The sequence below is a fragment of the Sinohyriopsis cumingii genome, unplaced genomic scaffold (assembly GCF_028554795.1).
Source record: "Sinohyriopsis cumingii isolate HCF-2022 unplaced genomic scaffold, ASM2855479v2 utg000160l, whole genome shotgun sequence".
NCBI classification, from domain to species: Eukaryota; Metazoa; Mollusca; class Bivalvia; order Unionida; family Unionidae; genus Sinohyriopsis; species Sinohyriopsis cumingii.
The window spans coordinates 9,028,084-9,045,629 of record NW_028315873.1 but is presented as its reverse complement, the minus strand read 5'-3'; the positions used below and the strand labels follow the sequence as shown (position 1 = coordinate 9,045,629).

Below are 17,546 nucleotides of genomic sequence, written 5' to 3'. Positions count from 1 at the left end.
ACTAGCATAATGTTTCCTCAGATCATGGTCAATATGCTGAACACATGGCCACCAGGGACTAGCATAATGTTCTCTCAGATCATTGTCAGTTTGCTGAACACGAGGCCACCAGGGACTAGCATAATGTTCTCTCAGATCATGGTCAGTATGCTGAATACATGGCCACCAGGGACTAGCATAATGTTCTCTCAGATCATGGTCAGTATGCTGAATACATGGCCACCAGGGACTAGCATAATGTTCTCTCAGATCATGGTCAGTATGCTGAATACATGGCCACCAGGGACTAGCATAATATTCTGTCAGATCATGGTCAGTATGCTGAATACATGGCCACCAGGGACTAGCATAATGTTCTCTAAGATCATGGTCAGTATCCTGAATATATGGCCACCAGGGACTAGCATAATGTTCTGTCAGATCATGGTCAGTATGCTGAATACATGGCCACCAGGGACTAGCATAAAGTTCTCTCAGATCATGGTCAGGATGCTGAATACATGGCCAGATATCAGAGGGCCAAATTAGACTTGCATTATGTTCTGCCAGATCAGGTCATAATGCTGAATAAAGGATTTGGATTGCTGAAGGTTATAATTGATTGGCATTATATAAGAATACAAAAAACACATTGACCAGTTTCTGAAACATTGTCAGGGTTTTAGTCATTTTGTTACATGAAACTGATTATTTGAAAATATAAAATATATGAAATAATTTTATGGTTTTCATGACATATACCTATTATTGCACAACCTTTGTTGCAATATACCCCAGGATAAAGTAGCCTTGTGTAAAAACAGTAAGCTTTTAAGGTTGAATGCCATTAGAGTCAGGCTAACATGAATCATAATATTTTCAGGGCAGTTATGTTTTAATAATTCAGCCAAAAAAAAACTTTATTTAGGGAAAGATTATTGACTTTAAAAATTTATATTTAGCTAATCATTAAATCTTATAATATTCATGGATCCAATTTGCTGTGTTGTATTTTATCAAAGATTGGTTAATGTATTTTATGATTAAACATAATGACATAATGGCATTTCAGTAGTATCTTGTTTCTTGCTTAAACATAATGACTCGTGGCATTTCAATAGTATCTTATTTCATGCTGAGATATAATGACTCTTGGCATTTCAATAGTATCTTATTTCATGCTGAGATATAATGACTCTTGGCATTTCAATAGTATCTTATTTCATGCTGAGGTATAATGACTCATGGCATTTCAATAGTATCTTATTTCATGCTGAGATATAATGACTCTTGGCATTTCAATAGTATCTTATTTCATGCTGAGGTATAATGACTCATGATATTTCAGTGGTGTTTTATTTCATGCTGAGATATAATGACTCATGGCATTTCAATAGTATCTTATTTCTTGCTTAAACATAATGACTCGTGGCATTTCAGTAGTATCTTATTTCATGCTGAGATATAATGACTCATGGCATTTCAATAGTATCTTATTTCATGCTTAAACATAATGACTCGTGGCATTTCAATAGTATCTTATTTCATGCTGAGATATAATGACTCATGGCATTTCAATAGTATCTTATTTCATGCTGAGATATAATGACTCATGGCATTTCAATAGTATCTTATTTCATGCTGAGATATAATGACTCATGGCATTTCAATAGCATCTTATTTCATGCTGAGGTATAATGACTCATGATATTTCAGTGGTGTTTTATTGCATGCTTAAAGGTAATGACACATGGCATTTCCTGTAATGCTTTTTTTTAAAAGTAAAAATGTCTTTAATTTTGTCTCCTGCAGTTGTCATGGATGCTCCTACAGGTATGACGTCTGATGTTTGGACCTTGGTGTGGACCAAACTAGCCATGTACTCTAGAGTAGGTAGACCAGAAAAGCTTATGGTATAGTCTGTTGACTTTTGTCCGTCCATTGGTTAGCACATGTTTAATATCACAACTCTGAAACTACTTGGATGATTCCCATGAAACTTTATGCATCCATTAATTCCATGATGTTATTGGTTCCAGATGAAAATGGTACTGCTCAGACATCCATCACTCTAGAATGGATGGGCATATCAATATGGGGTTTTCAGAAAAAGACTTTCTATGAATTATAGTTGGATCGTTTAGGGGCCATCTTGAAAATCTTGTTATTTCTACTCATCTAGAATGGAGAATCATTACAGTTGAAGTTTCTTGTGAATGCAAGGTCCTGTATGAAAATTACGTTGGTCTGATATTCCATACAGCAATGACATTGACCGTCTTGAATATCTTACAAGTTTGTTATTACTGATTCTGCTGAATTTGTGTTTGTGTCAGTATGGGAAATTTGTTATGTCAGTATGGGAAATTTATTGTTGTGTCAATATGGGAAATTTGTTGTTGTTTCAGTATGGAAATTTGTTGTTGTGTCAGTATGGAAAATTGTTATGTCCATATGTGAAATTTATTGTGTCAATATGTGAAATTTGTTGTCATATCAATATGGGTAATTTGTTGTGTCAATATGGGAAATTTGTTGTTGTGTCAATATGGGAAATTTGTTGTGTCAATATAGGAAATTTGTTGTTGTGTCAATATAGGAAATTTGTTTTCATGTCAGTATGGTATTTTCACCTTAAAACTTCTTATGATGTCTTGTTGGTTTATTTGAAATGCTGCCAATCTGACTTCCATTTTGTCCACCACATCAGTCATCTTGAAATATTGTTATTGCTATTCGTTATGAATGGTAAGTATTATTAACATGATGTTTTGCCTTGTTAGTGTTAAGTAAAAATGGAAAGTAATTTTAACATGATGTTTTGTCTTGTTAATATTAAATTAAAATGGAAAGAAATATTAACATGATGTTTTGTCTTGTTAATATTAAATTAAAATGGAAAGAAATATTAACATGATGTTTTGTCTTGTTAATATTAAGTAAAAATGGAAAGTAATATTAACATGATGTTTTGTCTTGTTAGTGTTTAGTAAAAATGGAAAGTAATATTAACATGATGTTTTGTCTTGTTAGTGTTAAGTAAAAATGGAAAGTAATATTAACATGAGGTTTTGTCTTGTTAGTGTTTAGTAAAAATGGAAAGTAATTTTAACATGATGTTTTGTCTTGTTAATATTAAATTAAAATGGAAAGAAATATTAACATGATGTTTTGTCTTGTTAATATTAAGTAAAAATGGAAAGTAATATTAACATGATGTTTTGTCTTGTTAGTGTTTAGTAAAAATGGAAAGTAATATTAACATGATGTTTTGTCTTGTTAGTGTTAAGTAAAAATGGAAAGTAATATTAACATGAGGTTTTGTCTTGTTAGTGTTTAGTAAAAATGGAAAGTAATTTTAACATGATGTTTTGTCCTGTTAGTGTTAAGTAAAAATGGAAAGTAATTTTAACATGATGTTTTGTCTTGTTAATATTAAATTAAAATGGAAAGAAATATTAACATGATGTTTTGTCTTGTTAATATTAAGTAAAAATGGAAAGTAATATTAACATGATGTTTTGTCTTGTTAGTGTTTAGTAAAAATGGAAAGTAATATTAACATGATGTTTTGTCTTGTTAGTGTTAAGTAAAAATGGAAAGTAATATTAACATGAGGTTTTGTCTTGTTAGTGTTTAGTAAAAATGGAAAGTAATATTAGCATGATGTTTTGTCTTGTTAATATTAAATACAAATGGAAAGTAATATTAACATGAGGTTTTGTCTTGTTAATATTAAATAAAAATGGAAAGTAATATTAACATGATGTTTTGTCTTGTTAATATTAAGTAAAAATGGAAAGTAATATTAACATGAGGTTTTGTCTTGTTAATGTTAAGTATAAAAATGGAAAGTAATATCAGCATGATGTTTTGTCTTGTTAATATTAAGTAAAAATGGAAAGTAATATTAACATGATGTTTTGTCTTGTTAATGTTAAGTAAAAATGGAAAGTAATATTAACATGATGTTTTGTCTTGTTAATATTAAGTAAAAATGGAAAGTAATATTAACATGATGTTTTGTCTTGTTAATGTTAAGTATAAAAATGGAAAGTAATATCAACATGATGTTTTGTCTTGTTAATATTAAGTAAAAATGGAAAGTAATATTAACATGATGTTTTGTCTTGTTAATGTTAAGTAAAAATGGAAAGTAATATCAACATGATGTTTTGTCTTGTTAATATTAAGTAAAAATGGAAAGTAATATTAACATGATGTTTTGTCTTGTTAATGTTAAGTATAAAAATGGAAAGTAATATCAACATGAGGTTTTGTCTTGTTAATATTAAGTAAAAATGGAAAGTAATATTAACATGAGGTTTTGTCTTGTTAGTGTTTAGTAAAAATGGAAAGTAATATTAACATGATGTTTTGTCTTGTTAGTGTTAAGTAAAAATGGTGCTGATCTAATTCCATGACGACAATGTTGTTATCACTACTTCTTCTGAATGATAAATAATATTGCTGTGGCGTTTTCATCTGAATACTTCTTATTATGTTTATTATTTTTGTTTCTAGGTGTGTGTATATGACAGAGCAGGCCTTGGTTTCAGTGACAGGCCTCACCAGGTATGTAGCACCAGGTAAATAGCACCAGGTATGTAGCACTGGACAGTAAGAGGAAGAAAGTTCCTGCTCATTTTAGGTCATGTCACTGGCCACTGGGCTGTCAAAAGTTGTTTGGTCACTGGGCTATCAAAAGTTGCTTGCATACAGTTTGAACACTGGGCTATCAAAAGTTGCTTGCATACAGTTTTTCTACCATGATATAACCAGGATTCCAGCCATTTAAATGTGTCAAAAAGTGTGAGTGTGGGTTTATTATTAGAGAATTGTGTCCTAAATAAATAGTTGATACAATTATGTACAGATGGGATGGGTTTATTGTCTAGCATAGACCAATCATCAACCATGGGTTGTCATCAGGCATGGGTTATTATTAACCCCTACTCCTTCCTGCACCATTTGAAACTTAACCTAGTTAAACAAATAAATCTTTTAATGGGCTTTAAACCTTTGAATCGGAAGGTTGTGCAGGTGTTAAAATTCTATATATAGAAATTCCCCTCCCTACCAGACAGCAATGATCTGTATCTAATATAGTTATGGATTCCTCACTGGTAACGATCTTCATAGAAATTAATTATGTTATACAATGGATGGAAATGCTATGAGGTGGTTGAAAATTCAATTATAGAATCTTTACCTGGGGTGGTATTTCTATATGGATGAAAATTTAATTATAGAATCTATACATGGTGGTAATATTTCTATATGGATGAAAATTCAATTATAGAATCTATTCCTGGTGGTAATATTCCTATAAGGGTGAAATTTCAAGTATAGAATCTTTACCTGTTGGTAATATTTCTATATGGATGAAAATTCAATTATAGAATCTTTACCTGGTGGTAGTATTTCTATAAGGATGAAAATTCAATTATAGAATCTTTACCTGGTGGTAATATTTCTGTATGGATGAAATTTAATTATAGAATCTTTGCCTGGTGGTAGTATTTCTATAAGGATGAAAATTCGTTTATAGAATCTTTACCTGGTGGTAATATTTCTGTATGGATGAAAATTCAATTATAGAATCTTTACCTGGTGGTAATATTTCCATAAGGGTGAAAATTAAATTATAGAATCTATACCTGGTGGTAATATTTCTATAAGGGTTAAAATTCAATTATAGAATCTTTACCTGGTGGTAGTATTTCTATAAGGATGAAAATTCATTTATAGAATCTTTACCTGGTGGTAATATTTCTATATGGATGAAAATTCAGTTATAGAATCTTTACCTGGTGGTAATATTTCCATAAGGGTGAAAATTAAATTATAGAATCTGTACCTGGTGGTAATATTTCTATAAGGGTTAAAATTCAGTTATAGAATCTATACCTGGTGGTAATATTTCTATAAGGGTTAAAATTCACTTTGACCTGAAGAATAGATAAGAACTTGGGTCCATGAAAGGTCAGTATGAACATGAATATGCATTCCATTTGGTGACAAGGTAGACACATCATGTGGTACACAAATATGGTTACTAGGAAGACACATAATGTGGTACACAAATATGGTTACTAGGTAGACACATAATGTGGTACACAAATATGGTGACTAGGTAGACACATAATGTGGTACACAAATATGGTGTTTAGGTAGACACACAGTGTGGTATCCATATATGGTGACATAACAAACATTTGGTACACATATATGGAGATATGGTAGACACATTGTTTAGTACATACATGTAGGTAGGGCTCTACAGTTTCATATTTTGCATAGGGTTAGAATTTTAAAGAAAAAGAATTTCCATGGCTTTCCTCACTGGTTATACTTGCTATTTAAAAAAAAGACCATGTATATCTTAGGTATAGTTCAAAGAACCTTTAATTTCCTTTATTTTTGGTGTATGATTGAAGGGTGTAATATGGGTTATAGAGTATACAGCTTGGCCTTACTCCAGATGTGCACGTTACATAGTGCTAGCTCCACTTGGCCATTTTCACTTCCTGAACTTCAGTGGTAAATTGTATATAAAAAAAGAGCCAATAACTTTTTTTTAACATTTTTATATATTTGGTAATTCATTTATTGTACTTTCAGAAGTTGGTATTGTCTAGTCTATCAAAATTCATTTTCCTGCTAAGCTGCTAAGGATAGTGTACTTTAGAAAAATTCAGGCTGATTTTTGGAGCACAAGGGTACAATATCCACATTACATTAATGTATCATAGAGGTATGCCAACATTCTCTCCATTGTGCATATTTCAAATGCAAACAGCTTCACTTTACATACATCGCTCTCTAAAAAGTACATAATAACTAGTGAGTGCCCCCATAGTGACATAAACATATTTTTGGTACATAAATATGGTGACATAGTAGACTTAGTTTGGTACACAAATATGGTGACATAATAGACGCATTGGTACACAGATATGGTGGCATAGTAGACATATTGGTACACAAGTACAGTGATATAGTAGACATGTTGTTTGGTACACAACTATGGTAACATGGTAGTCACATTGCTTGGTGCATAAATATAGTGACATAAACACACTGTTGGTACATAAATATAGTGACATAAACACAGTTGGTGCATAAATATAATGACATAAATACACTGTTGGTACATAAATATAATGACATAAACACACTGTTGGTACATAAATATAATGACATAAACACACTGTTGGTACATAAATATAGTGACATAAACACACTGTTGGTACATAAATATAGTGACATAAACACAGTTGGTGCATAAATATAATGACATAAATACACTGTTGGTACATAAATATAATGACATAAACACACTGTTGGTACATAAATATAGTGACATAAACACAGTTGGTGCATAAATATAGTGACATAAACACAGTTGGTGCATAAATATAATGACATAAATACACTGTTGGTACATAAATATAATGACATAAACACACTGTTGGTACATAAATATAATGACATAAACACACTGTTGGTACATAAATATAGTGACATAAACACACTGTTGGTACATAAATATAGTGACATAAACACGCTGTTGGTACATAACTATAATGACATAAACACGCTGTTGGTACGTAAATATAGTGACATAAACACACTGTTGGTACATAAATATGGTGACATAAACACACTGTTGGTACATAAATATAGTGACATAAACACTGTTGGTACATAAATATAGTGACATAAACACACTGTTGGTACATAAATATAGTGACATAAATACACAGTTGGTACATAAATATAGTGACATAAACACACTGTTGGTATATAAATATAGTGACATAAACACACTGTTGGTACATAAATATGGTGACATAAACACACTGTTGGTACATAAATATAGTGACATAAACACTGTTGGTACATAAATATAGTGACATAAACACACTGTTGGTACATAAATATTGTGACATAAATACACTGTTGGTACATAAATATAATGACATAAACACACTGTTGGTACATAAATATAGTGACATAAACACACTGTTGGTACATAAATATAGTGACATAAACACGCTGTTGGTACATAAATATAATGACATAAACACGCTGTTGGTACATAAATATAGTGACATAAACACACTGTTGGTACATAAATATGGTGACATAAACACACTGTTAGTACATAAATATAGTGACATAAACACTGTTGGTACATAAATATAGTGACATAAATACACAGTTGGTACATAAATATAGTGACATAAACACACTGTTGGTATATAAATATAGTGACATAAACACACTGTTGGTATATAAATATAGTGACATAAACACTATTGGTACATAAATATAGTGACATAAACACACTGTTGGTACATAAATATGGTGACATAGTAGACACACTGGTACACAGATATGGTGGCACAGCATAAAAATTGGTTCACAAATATGGTGACATAGTCACTTTGTTTGGTACACAAATATAGTGACATAGTAGACATAATTTGGTATCATTATGATGACCGACACATTATTTGGTATCATTGTGATGACAGACATATTACTTGGTATCATTATGATGACAGACACATTATTTGCTATCATTATGATGACAGACACATTATTTGCTATCATTATGATGACAGACACATTATTTGCTATCATTGTGATGACAGACATAGCATTTGGTATCATTATGATGACAGACACATTATATGGTATCATTGTGATGACAGACACATCATTTGGTATCATTATGATGACAGACACATCATATGGTATCATTATGATGGCAGACACATTATATGGTATCATTGTGGTGACAGACACATCATTTGTTATCATTATGATGACAGACACATCATATGGTATCATTATGATGGCAGACACATTATATGGTATCATTGTGATGACAGACACATCATTTGTTATCATTATGATGACAGACACATCATATGGTATCATTATGATGGCAGACACATTATATGGTATCATTGTGATGACAGACACATCATTTGTTATCATTATGATGACAGACACATCGTATGGTATCATTATGATGGCAGGCACATTATATGGTATCATTGTGATGACATACACATCATTTGGTATCATTATGATGACAGACACATCATATGGTATCATTATGATGGTAGACACATCATATGGTATCATTGTGATGACAGACACATTATATGGTATCATTATGATGGCAGACACATCATATGGTATTATTGTGATGACAGACACATTATATGGTATCATTGTGATGACAGACATATAATTTGGTATCATTGTAATGAGAGACACATTATTTGTTATTATTATGATGACAGACATTATTTGGTATCATTATGATGACAGACATTATTTGGTATCATTATGATGAAAGACATATAATTTGGTATTATTATGATGACAAACACATCATTTGGTATCATTATGATGACAAACACATCATTTGACAGACACATTATTTGGTATAATTATGATGACAACCACATTATTTGATACACATGTATGGTAACATATTAGACATAATTTGGTAAACACATATGGTGACATAGTAGACACAGATAGATATAAATAGAAGTATCTGAAACAGTAATTGATGAAAATGAAGGAAACTTGTACATTTTTCTTCACATATAAACTTCAGGAGATTATTGCATATATTTCATTTTGATTTTTTTAATTATAGTTTTTGCTATTGATCATCCATTTTGTTTGATGCTGATACTTTTATTTGAAATCTTGTTTAATCGATACCTACATTTGAACAGACTTTGTTTTCTTTCAAAGTTACCATATCAGTAGTCCATTCAGTGGTCACATAGTAGATATTATGAGAAGGAAGTTAAAAAATAATATCCAATCATTTTAGGGAGAAAGTGATTAATTCAGTGAACTTTTTCTTTCCCTGCAGAATCATACAGATGCCGATGGACAGGATGGACAGAGTAACTACAAAAACAAATGGACCCCCTATACAGTAGAAAGGTAATTACAATTCCGATAGCATTACCTTGGTACACATGTGGATCTATAATGAAAACCTGGGCACATACATTATTGTTACTAGCTTAGTATACCCTGAAAGCTTGAAAATCTTTATTTGGTTCCATTCGTCTGTCCACACATGCATATATTTGTCATCCCATCATACATAAATAAAGCTATACTTCTGTCTGTCCATTCATATGTGTATACTTAAAGATGTGCATCTGTCCTGCCCATCCCACCATAGATGCATATGTATATCTGTCTTGTCCATCCCACCATACATACAGCTGTCTTGTCCATCCCACCATACATACAGCTGTCTTGTCTATCCCACCATAAATACATCTGTACAGCTGTCTTGTCCATCCCACCATACATACAGCTGTCTTGTCCATCCTGTCATACATACAGCTATACATCTGTTTTACATATAGCTACCACTCCGGTGGCCTAATGGTTAGAGCATCTGCTTCAGATGCAGGAGGTTGCGGGTTCGAATCCCAGCCAAGTCATACCAAAAACTTATGAAAATAGTACTAACAGCTGCCTTGCTAGGTGCTCAGCATTAAGAGGTTAGTGTTGGGACTGGTCGGCCTTGTGTCAGGACAATGTGATAGAGTGGGACATCATGCTACATGTCAGCAGCATGATGCCCCGTGCTAGACATCACTATAAACTGTCACACTGTAGACATCATAGCGATATGACTGAAATTAAACACACATATATACAGCTATTTTGTGTCTGTCCTTCCACATATACAGCCATACATCTGTCCTGTACATTCTAGGAAGCTTGTTACCATGGTGACACAAAAACTAAACATGACAAAGACAAACAAGATTTTGTAGGCATATTTCTTTTCCTATGTAGATGACTTGATTATCATGGAAATTGTGGATTTTACATGCATTTTTTGCTTCACCTTTTGAACTTGGACTTTTTATATTAGACATTGTCATCATCATTAAGCAGCAAGTGCTTGACCAAGGGAAATTAAATTTTTTTAAAGTGTTTATGTTATGTAAGTCCTGAAAATTCTAATTGCATTCTTAACGCTTAAGCCTATGCTTGTGTTTGATTAAGTTTTGAGAACATGATTCCTGATTAGTTTCATTTTGCGATTAAAATAACTTTGACAAGCTCTTTCAGGTTTTTTGTGGCATCATATTTTTTATCTCCAGTGGATCTTACATGTTTTTCATTTGTCTTTTTTTGTTTCTTATTTTGAGTAAAGTCTGGATACCTGAGCTTACGGGATATACTTGCATGTAGTCTGATCCATTTGCATGCAACATAGTCCCAGATCTGCCAGTGCATTCAAAGCCAGGATCCCAGATCTGCCAGTGCATACTAAGCCAGGATCCCAGATCTGCCAGTGCATACTAAGCTGGGATCCCAGATCTGCCAGTGCATACTAAGCCGGGATCCCAGATCTGCCAGTGCATACTAAGCCAGGATCCCAGATCTGCCAGTGCACACTAAACCAGCAGATTTGGTCTGTGCATACTAAGCCAGCAGCTTTGGTCTGTGCAGTTTGCTAGAGGCAATCAGTTGAACAACCAGCATAGATCTTTATCAAAGTCAATGTTGTTTGCAGTTGGACACAACCTATATAAGCATATAGATACAGTAATTGTATAATATAACTTGTATTGCAGGATGGTAGATGATCTACAACACCTTCTGACCAAGTCCAGTCAGCAGCCAAAGCCATTTGTTTTTGTTGGAGCTGAGTTGGGGGCACTGGTATCCCAGTTTTATGCTCAGCTGTATCCAAGGTGATTTATTGCAGTAGGACTAGATAATGTTGTCATTTTCTCTTATAAAAATTTATAATGTAAGTTTTCATAAGACAAATAAAGTTTTGAATGTGTACCACATTAATGTATATGAGAAAAAAAAGTAAGTAATGGCCAGAAGTGGAAGTGTCCATGTCCGGTGTTGATTAAAAATTACAATGTTAAGTTCAAACTTGGCTCAAGCTTTTCATGCTGATGATTGCTTAAATTACAGTCTGATAATTGAAATAAACACTAATTTTAAAACAATCTAGTTTGCATGATTGGGTGTAAGATTCCAATGGTTGAATTTATCCTAAATTTTAAACGTGCTAATTACATATGTGGTTGTTAAGTTGGTTACATATGTGGTTGTTAGGTTGGTTACATATAAATCTGTAGTTGTTAGGTTGGTTACATATGTTTTTGGTCAGTTCAGATGCAGAGTGTGAAACATATATTGATATGTTTTTGACAACAGGTATAATTTAATTTGGATATATACTCTAGCTTTCAAGGTTTTTGAAATCAGACAGAGAAAATCTGTATTTCACATGCAGAAAAACCACTGTTATAAGGTTTTACAACAACCTTACATTCCCCAGTTTTGTATTAGACAAGACTTGATCAAGTATACATGAGGCTGCAGCAAGATTACATGTGGCTGAGCCAAATTTTTCACACAACATTCAGACCCTGATGATAAAACTTTCCAATATGACACATATGAATAAAATAATGAGAGGCAAAGTCAAAGCAGCATATGGTGACTACTGATGTGACATTCAAATAGTAAACATTAATTGAAAATTTCCTCACCTTAATATAGAGTGTAAAACTTTAGTTTAAACTAAAATAATTCAGAGATGGCTAAGGTAATGGCTGTAGACAAACTTGTACTGCATATAGCTTGCACATTGATGCAGATGTGGACAGGTAAAAAAAGATGAAGTCCACTTTTATGGATAAGATTGTTTGAGATGGACAGAACTATTGATAATGTCCTCAGTTCAGCTTTGATCTATAATCAACTTTACATTTACTAATAATAATGAGAATATGAATTATAAATAACACTTAAATCTGTTTTTCAACTCCGACTTGGACAACAGAAGTGGTACATTTGGCTAGGTTGGTCACTGCAAAATATCCTATTTGTGGGACAGTACATGAATGTATTGTAGACAGCGTGTTTATTGATTATTGGGAAGGACTGATGATGGATATCAGGGAGTTTTTGTTACAATGTGTGTGTGTGCACATTCTTGCAGTATAGGGTCAAAATAGGCCTCAAATCAGGATAAGGGTCAAAATAGGCCTCAAGTCAGGATAAGGGAGACATGTAAGGAGGATGAGTATTTAGGTCAAATTAGGCCACTAGTCAGGATGAAGGTCAAAATGGGCCCCAAGTCAGGATGAGAGTCAAAATGGGCCCCAAGTCAGGATGAGAGTCAAAATGGGCCCCAAGTCAGGATAAGGGAGAATGTAAGGAGGATGAGTGTTTTACACATTCACATTCCATCTTGAAAAGTCTCAATACATGCTGATAGGGTATGTGGGAATTAGTCTGTATAAATGAGAAGTCTATATACATGATGATAGGGAATGTGGGAATTAGCCTGTATAAATGAAAAGTCTCAATACATGCTGATTGGGAATGTGGGAATTAGTCTGTATAAATGAAAAGTCTATATACATGATGATAGGGAATGTGGGAATTAGCCTGTATAAATAAAAAGTCTCAATACATGCTGATAGGGAATGTGGGAATTAGTCTGTATAAATGAAAAGTCTATATACATGATGATAGGGAATGTGGGAATTAGCCTGTATAAATGAAAAGTCTCAATACATGCTTGTAGGGGATGTGGGAATTAGCCTGTGTAAATGAAAAGTCTCAATACATGCTGATAGGGGATGTGGGAATTAATCTGTGTAAATGAAAAGTCTCAATACATGCTGATAGAGGATGTGGGAATTAGCCTGTGTAAATGAAAAGTCTCAATACATGCTGATAGGGGATGTGGGAATTAGCCTGTGTAAATGAAAAGTCTCAATACATGCTGATAGAGGATGTGGGAATTAGCCTGTGTAAATGAAAAGTCTCAATACATGCTGATAGGGGATGTGGGAATTAGCCTGTGTAAATGAAAAGTCTCAATACATGCTGATAGAGGATGTGGGAATTAGCCTGTGTAAATGAAAAGTCTCAATACATGCTGATAGAGGATGTGGGAATTAGCCTGTGTAAATGAAAAGTCTCAATACATGCTGATAGGGGATGTGGGAATTAGCCTGTGTAAATGAAAAGTCTCAATACATGCTGATAGAGGATGTGGGAATTAAGCTGTGTAAATGAAAAGTCTCAATACATGCTGATAGGGGATGTGGGAATTAGTCTGTATAAATGAAAAGTCTCTATACATGCTGATAGGGAATGTGGGAATTAGCCTGTATAAATAAAAAGTCTCAATACATGCTGATAGGGAATGTGGGAATTAGTCTGTATAAATGAAAAGTCTATATACATGATGATAGGGAATGTGGGAATTAGCCTGTATAAATGAAAAGTCTCAATACATGCTTATAGGGGATGTGGGAATTAGCCTGTGTAAATGAAAAGTCTCAATAGATGCTGATTGGGGATGTGGGAATTAATCTGTGTAAATGAAAAGTCTCAATACATGCTGATAGAGGATATGGGAATTAGCCTGTGTAAATGAAAAGTCTCAATACATGCTGATAGGGGATGTGGGAATTAATCTGTGTAAATGAAAAGTCTCAATACATGCTGATAGAGGATGTGTGAATTAGCCTGTGTAAATGAAAAGTCTCAATACATGCTGATAGGGGATGTGGGAATTAATCTGTGTAAATGAAAAGTCTCAATACATGCTGATAGGGGATGTGGGAATTAGCCTGTGTAAATGAAAAGTCTCAATACATGCTGATAGGAATGTGGGAATTAGCCTGTGTAAATGAAAAGTCTCAATACATGCTGATAGGGGATGTGGGAATTAACCTGTGTAAATGAAAAGTCTATATACATGCTGATTGGGGATGTGGGAATTAGCCTGTGTAAATGAAAAGTCTCAATAGATGCTGATTGGGGATGTGGGAATTAATCTGTGTAAATGAAAAGTCTCAATACATGCTGATAGAGGATGTGGGAATTAGCCTGTGTAAATGAAAAGTCTCAATACATGCTGATAGGGGATGTGGGAATTAATCTGTGTAAATGAAAAGTCTCAATACATGCTGATAGAGGATGTGTGAATTAGCCTGTGTAAATGAAAAGTCTCAATACATGCTGATAGGGGATGTGGGAATTAATCTGTGTAAATGAAAAGTCTCAATACATGCTGATAGGGGATGTGGGAATTAGCCTGTGTAAATGAAAAGTCTCAATACATGCTGATAGGGGATGTGGGAATTAATCTGTGTAAATGAAAAGTCTCAATACATGCTGATAGGAATGTGGGAATTAGCCTGTGTAAATGAAAAGTCTCAATACATGCTGATAGGGAATGTGGGAATTAGTCTGTATAAATGAAAAGTCTATATACATGATGATAGGGAATGTGGGAATTAGCCTGTATAAATGAAAAGTCTCAATACATGCTTGTAGGGGATGTGGGAATTAGCCTGTGTAAATGAAAAGTCTCAATACATGCTGATAGGGGATGTGGGAATTAATCTGTGTAAATGAAAAGTCTCAATACATGCTGATAGAGGATGTGGGAATTAGCCTGTGTAAATGAAAAGTCTCAATACATGCTGATAGGGGATGTGGGAATTAGCCTGTGTAAATGAAAAGTCTCAATACATGCTGATAGAGGATGTGGGAATTAGCCTGTGTAAATGAAAAGTCTCAATACATGCTGATAGGGGATGTGGGAATTAGCCTGTGTAAATGAAAAGTCTCAATACATGCTGATAGAGGATGTGGGAATTAGCCTGTGTAAATGAAAAGTCTCAATACATGCTGATAGGGGATGTGGGAATTAGCCTGTGTAAATGAAAAGTCTCAATACATGCTGATAGAGGATGTGGGAATTAAGCTGTGTAAATGAAAAGTCTCAATACATGCTGATAGGGGATGTGGGAATTAGTCTGTATAAATGAAAAGTCTCTATACATGCTGATAGGGAATGTGGGAATTAGCCTGTATAAATAAAAAGTCTCAATACATGCTGATAGGGAATGTGGGAATTAGTCTGTATAAATGAAAAGTCTATATACATGATGATAGGGAATGTGGGAATTAGCCTGTATAAATGAAAAGTCTCAATACATGCTTATAGGGGATGTGGGAATTAGCCTGTGTAAATGAAAAGTCTCAATAGATGCTGATTGGGGATGTGGGAATTAATCTGTGTAAATGAAAAGTCTCAATACATGCTGATAGAGGATATGGGAATTAGCCTGTGTAAATGAAAAGTCTCAATACATGCTGATAGGGGATGTGGGAATTAATCTGTGTAAATGAAAAGTCTCAATACATGCTGATAGAGGATGTGTGAATTAGCCTGTGTAAATGAAAAGTCTCAATACATGCTGATAGGGGATGTGGGAATTAATCTGTGTAAATGAAAAGTCTCAATACATGCTGATAGGGGATGTGGGAATTAGCCTGTGTAAATGAAAAGTCTCAATACATGCTGATAGGAATGTGGGAATTAGCCTGTGTAAATGAAAAGTCTCAATACATGCTGATAGGGGATGTGGGAATTAACCTGTGTAAATGAAAAGTCTATATACATGCTGATTGGGGATGTGGGAATTAGCCTGTGTAAATGAAAAGTCTCAATAGATGCTGATTGGGGATGTGGGAATTAATCTGTGTAAATGAAAAGTCTCAATACATGCTGATAGAGGATGTGGGAATTAGCCTGTGTAAATGAAAAGTCTCAATACATGCTGATAGGGGATGTGGGAATTAATCTGTGTAAATGAAAAGTCTCAATACATGCTGATAGAGGATGTGTGAATTAGCCTGTGTAAATGAAAAGTCTCAATACATGCTGATAGGGGATGTGGGAATTAATCTGTGTAAATGAAAAGTCTCAATACATGCTGATAGGGGATGTGGGAATTAGCCTGTGTAAATGAAAAGTCTCAATACATGCTGATAGAGGATGTGGGAATTAGCCTGTGTAAATGAAAAGTCTCAATACATGCTGATAGGGGATGTGGGAATTAACCTGTGTAAATGAAAAGTCTATATACATGCTGATAGGGGATGTGGGAATTAGCCTGTGTAAATGAAAAGTCTCAATACATGCTGATAGAGGATGTGGGAATTAGCCTGTGTAAATGAAAAGTCTCAATACATGCTGATAGGGGATGTGGGAATTAATCTGTGTAAATGAAAAGTCTCAATACATGCTGATAGGGGATGTGGGAATTAGCCTGTGTAAATGAAAAGTCTCAATACATGCTGATAGGAATGTGGGAATTAGCCTGTGTAAATGAAAAGTCTCAATACATGCTGATAGAGGATGTGGGAATTAGACTGTGTAAATGAAAAGTCTATATACATGCTGATAGGAATGTGGGAATTAACCTGTGTAAATGAAAAGTCTCAATACATGCTGATAGGGGATGTGGGAATTAGCCTGTGTAAATGAAAAGTCTCAATAGATGCTGATTGGGGATGTGGGAATTAATCTGTGTAAATGAAAAGTCTCAATACATGCTGATAGAGGATGTGGGAATTAGCCTGTGTAAATGAAAAGTCTCAATACATGCTTGTAGGGGATGTGGGAATTAGCCTGTGTAAATGAAAAGTCTGAA

At 33.8% G+C, this 17,546-nt stretch overlaps 1 protein-coding gene across 4 annotated transcripts in view; it reads left to right on the top strand.

The window, feature by feature from the left end:
- Positions 1 to 17,546, top strand: part of LOC149774741 (uncharacterized) — a 51,701-nt gene that overhangs the window by 12,174 nt on the left and 21,981 nt on the right. For 3 of the 4 annotated variants that reach the window (XM_089944765.1, XM_089944766.1, XM_089944764.1), the window contains exons 5-8: positions 1,792 to 1,868; positions 4,504 to 4,554; positions 9,893 to 9,966; positions 11,631 to 11,750. In XM_089944765.1, the coding sequence (XP_089800891.1) occupies positions 1,792 to 1,868; positions 4,504 to 4,554; positions 9,893 to 9,966; positions 11,631 to 11,750 (322 nt within the window). The remainder of the gene's footprint in view (positions 1 to 1,791; positions 1,869 to 4,503; positions 4,555 to 9,892; positions 9,967 to 11,630; positions 11,751 to 17,546) is intronic. The other variant, XM_089944767.1, reaches the window with a different exon arrangement.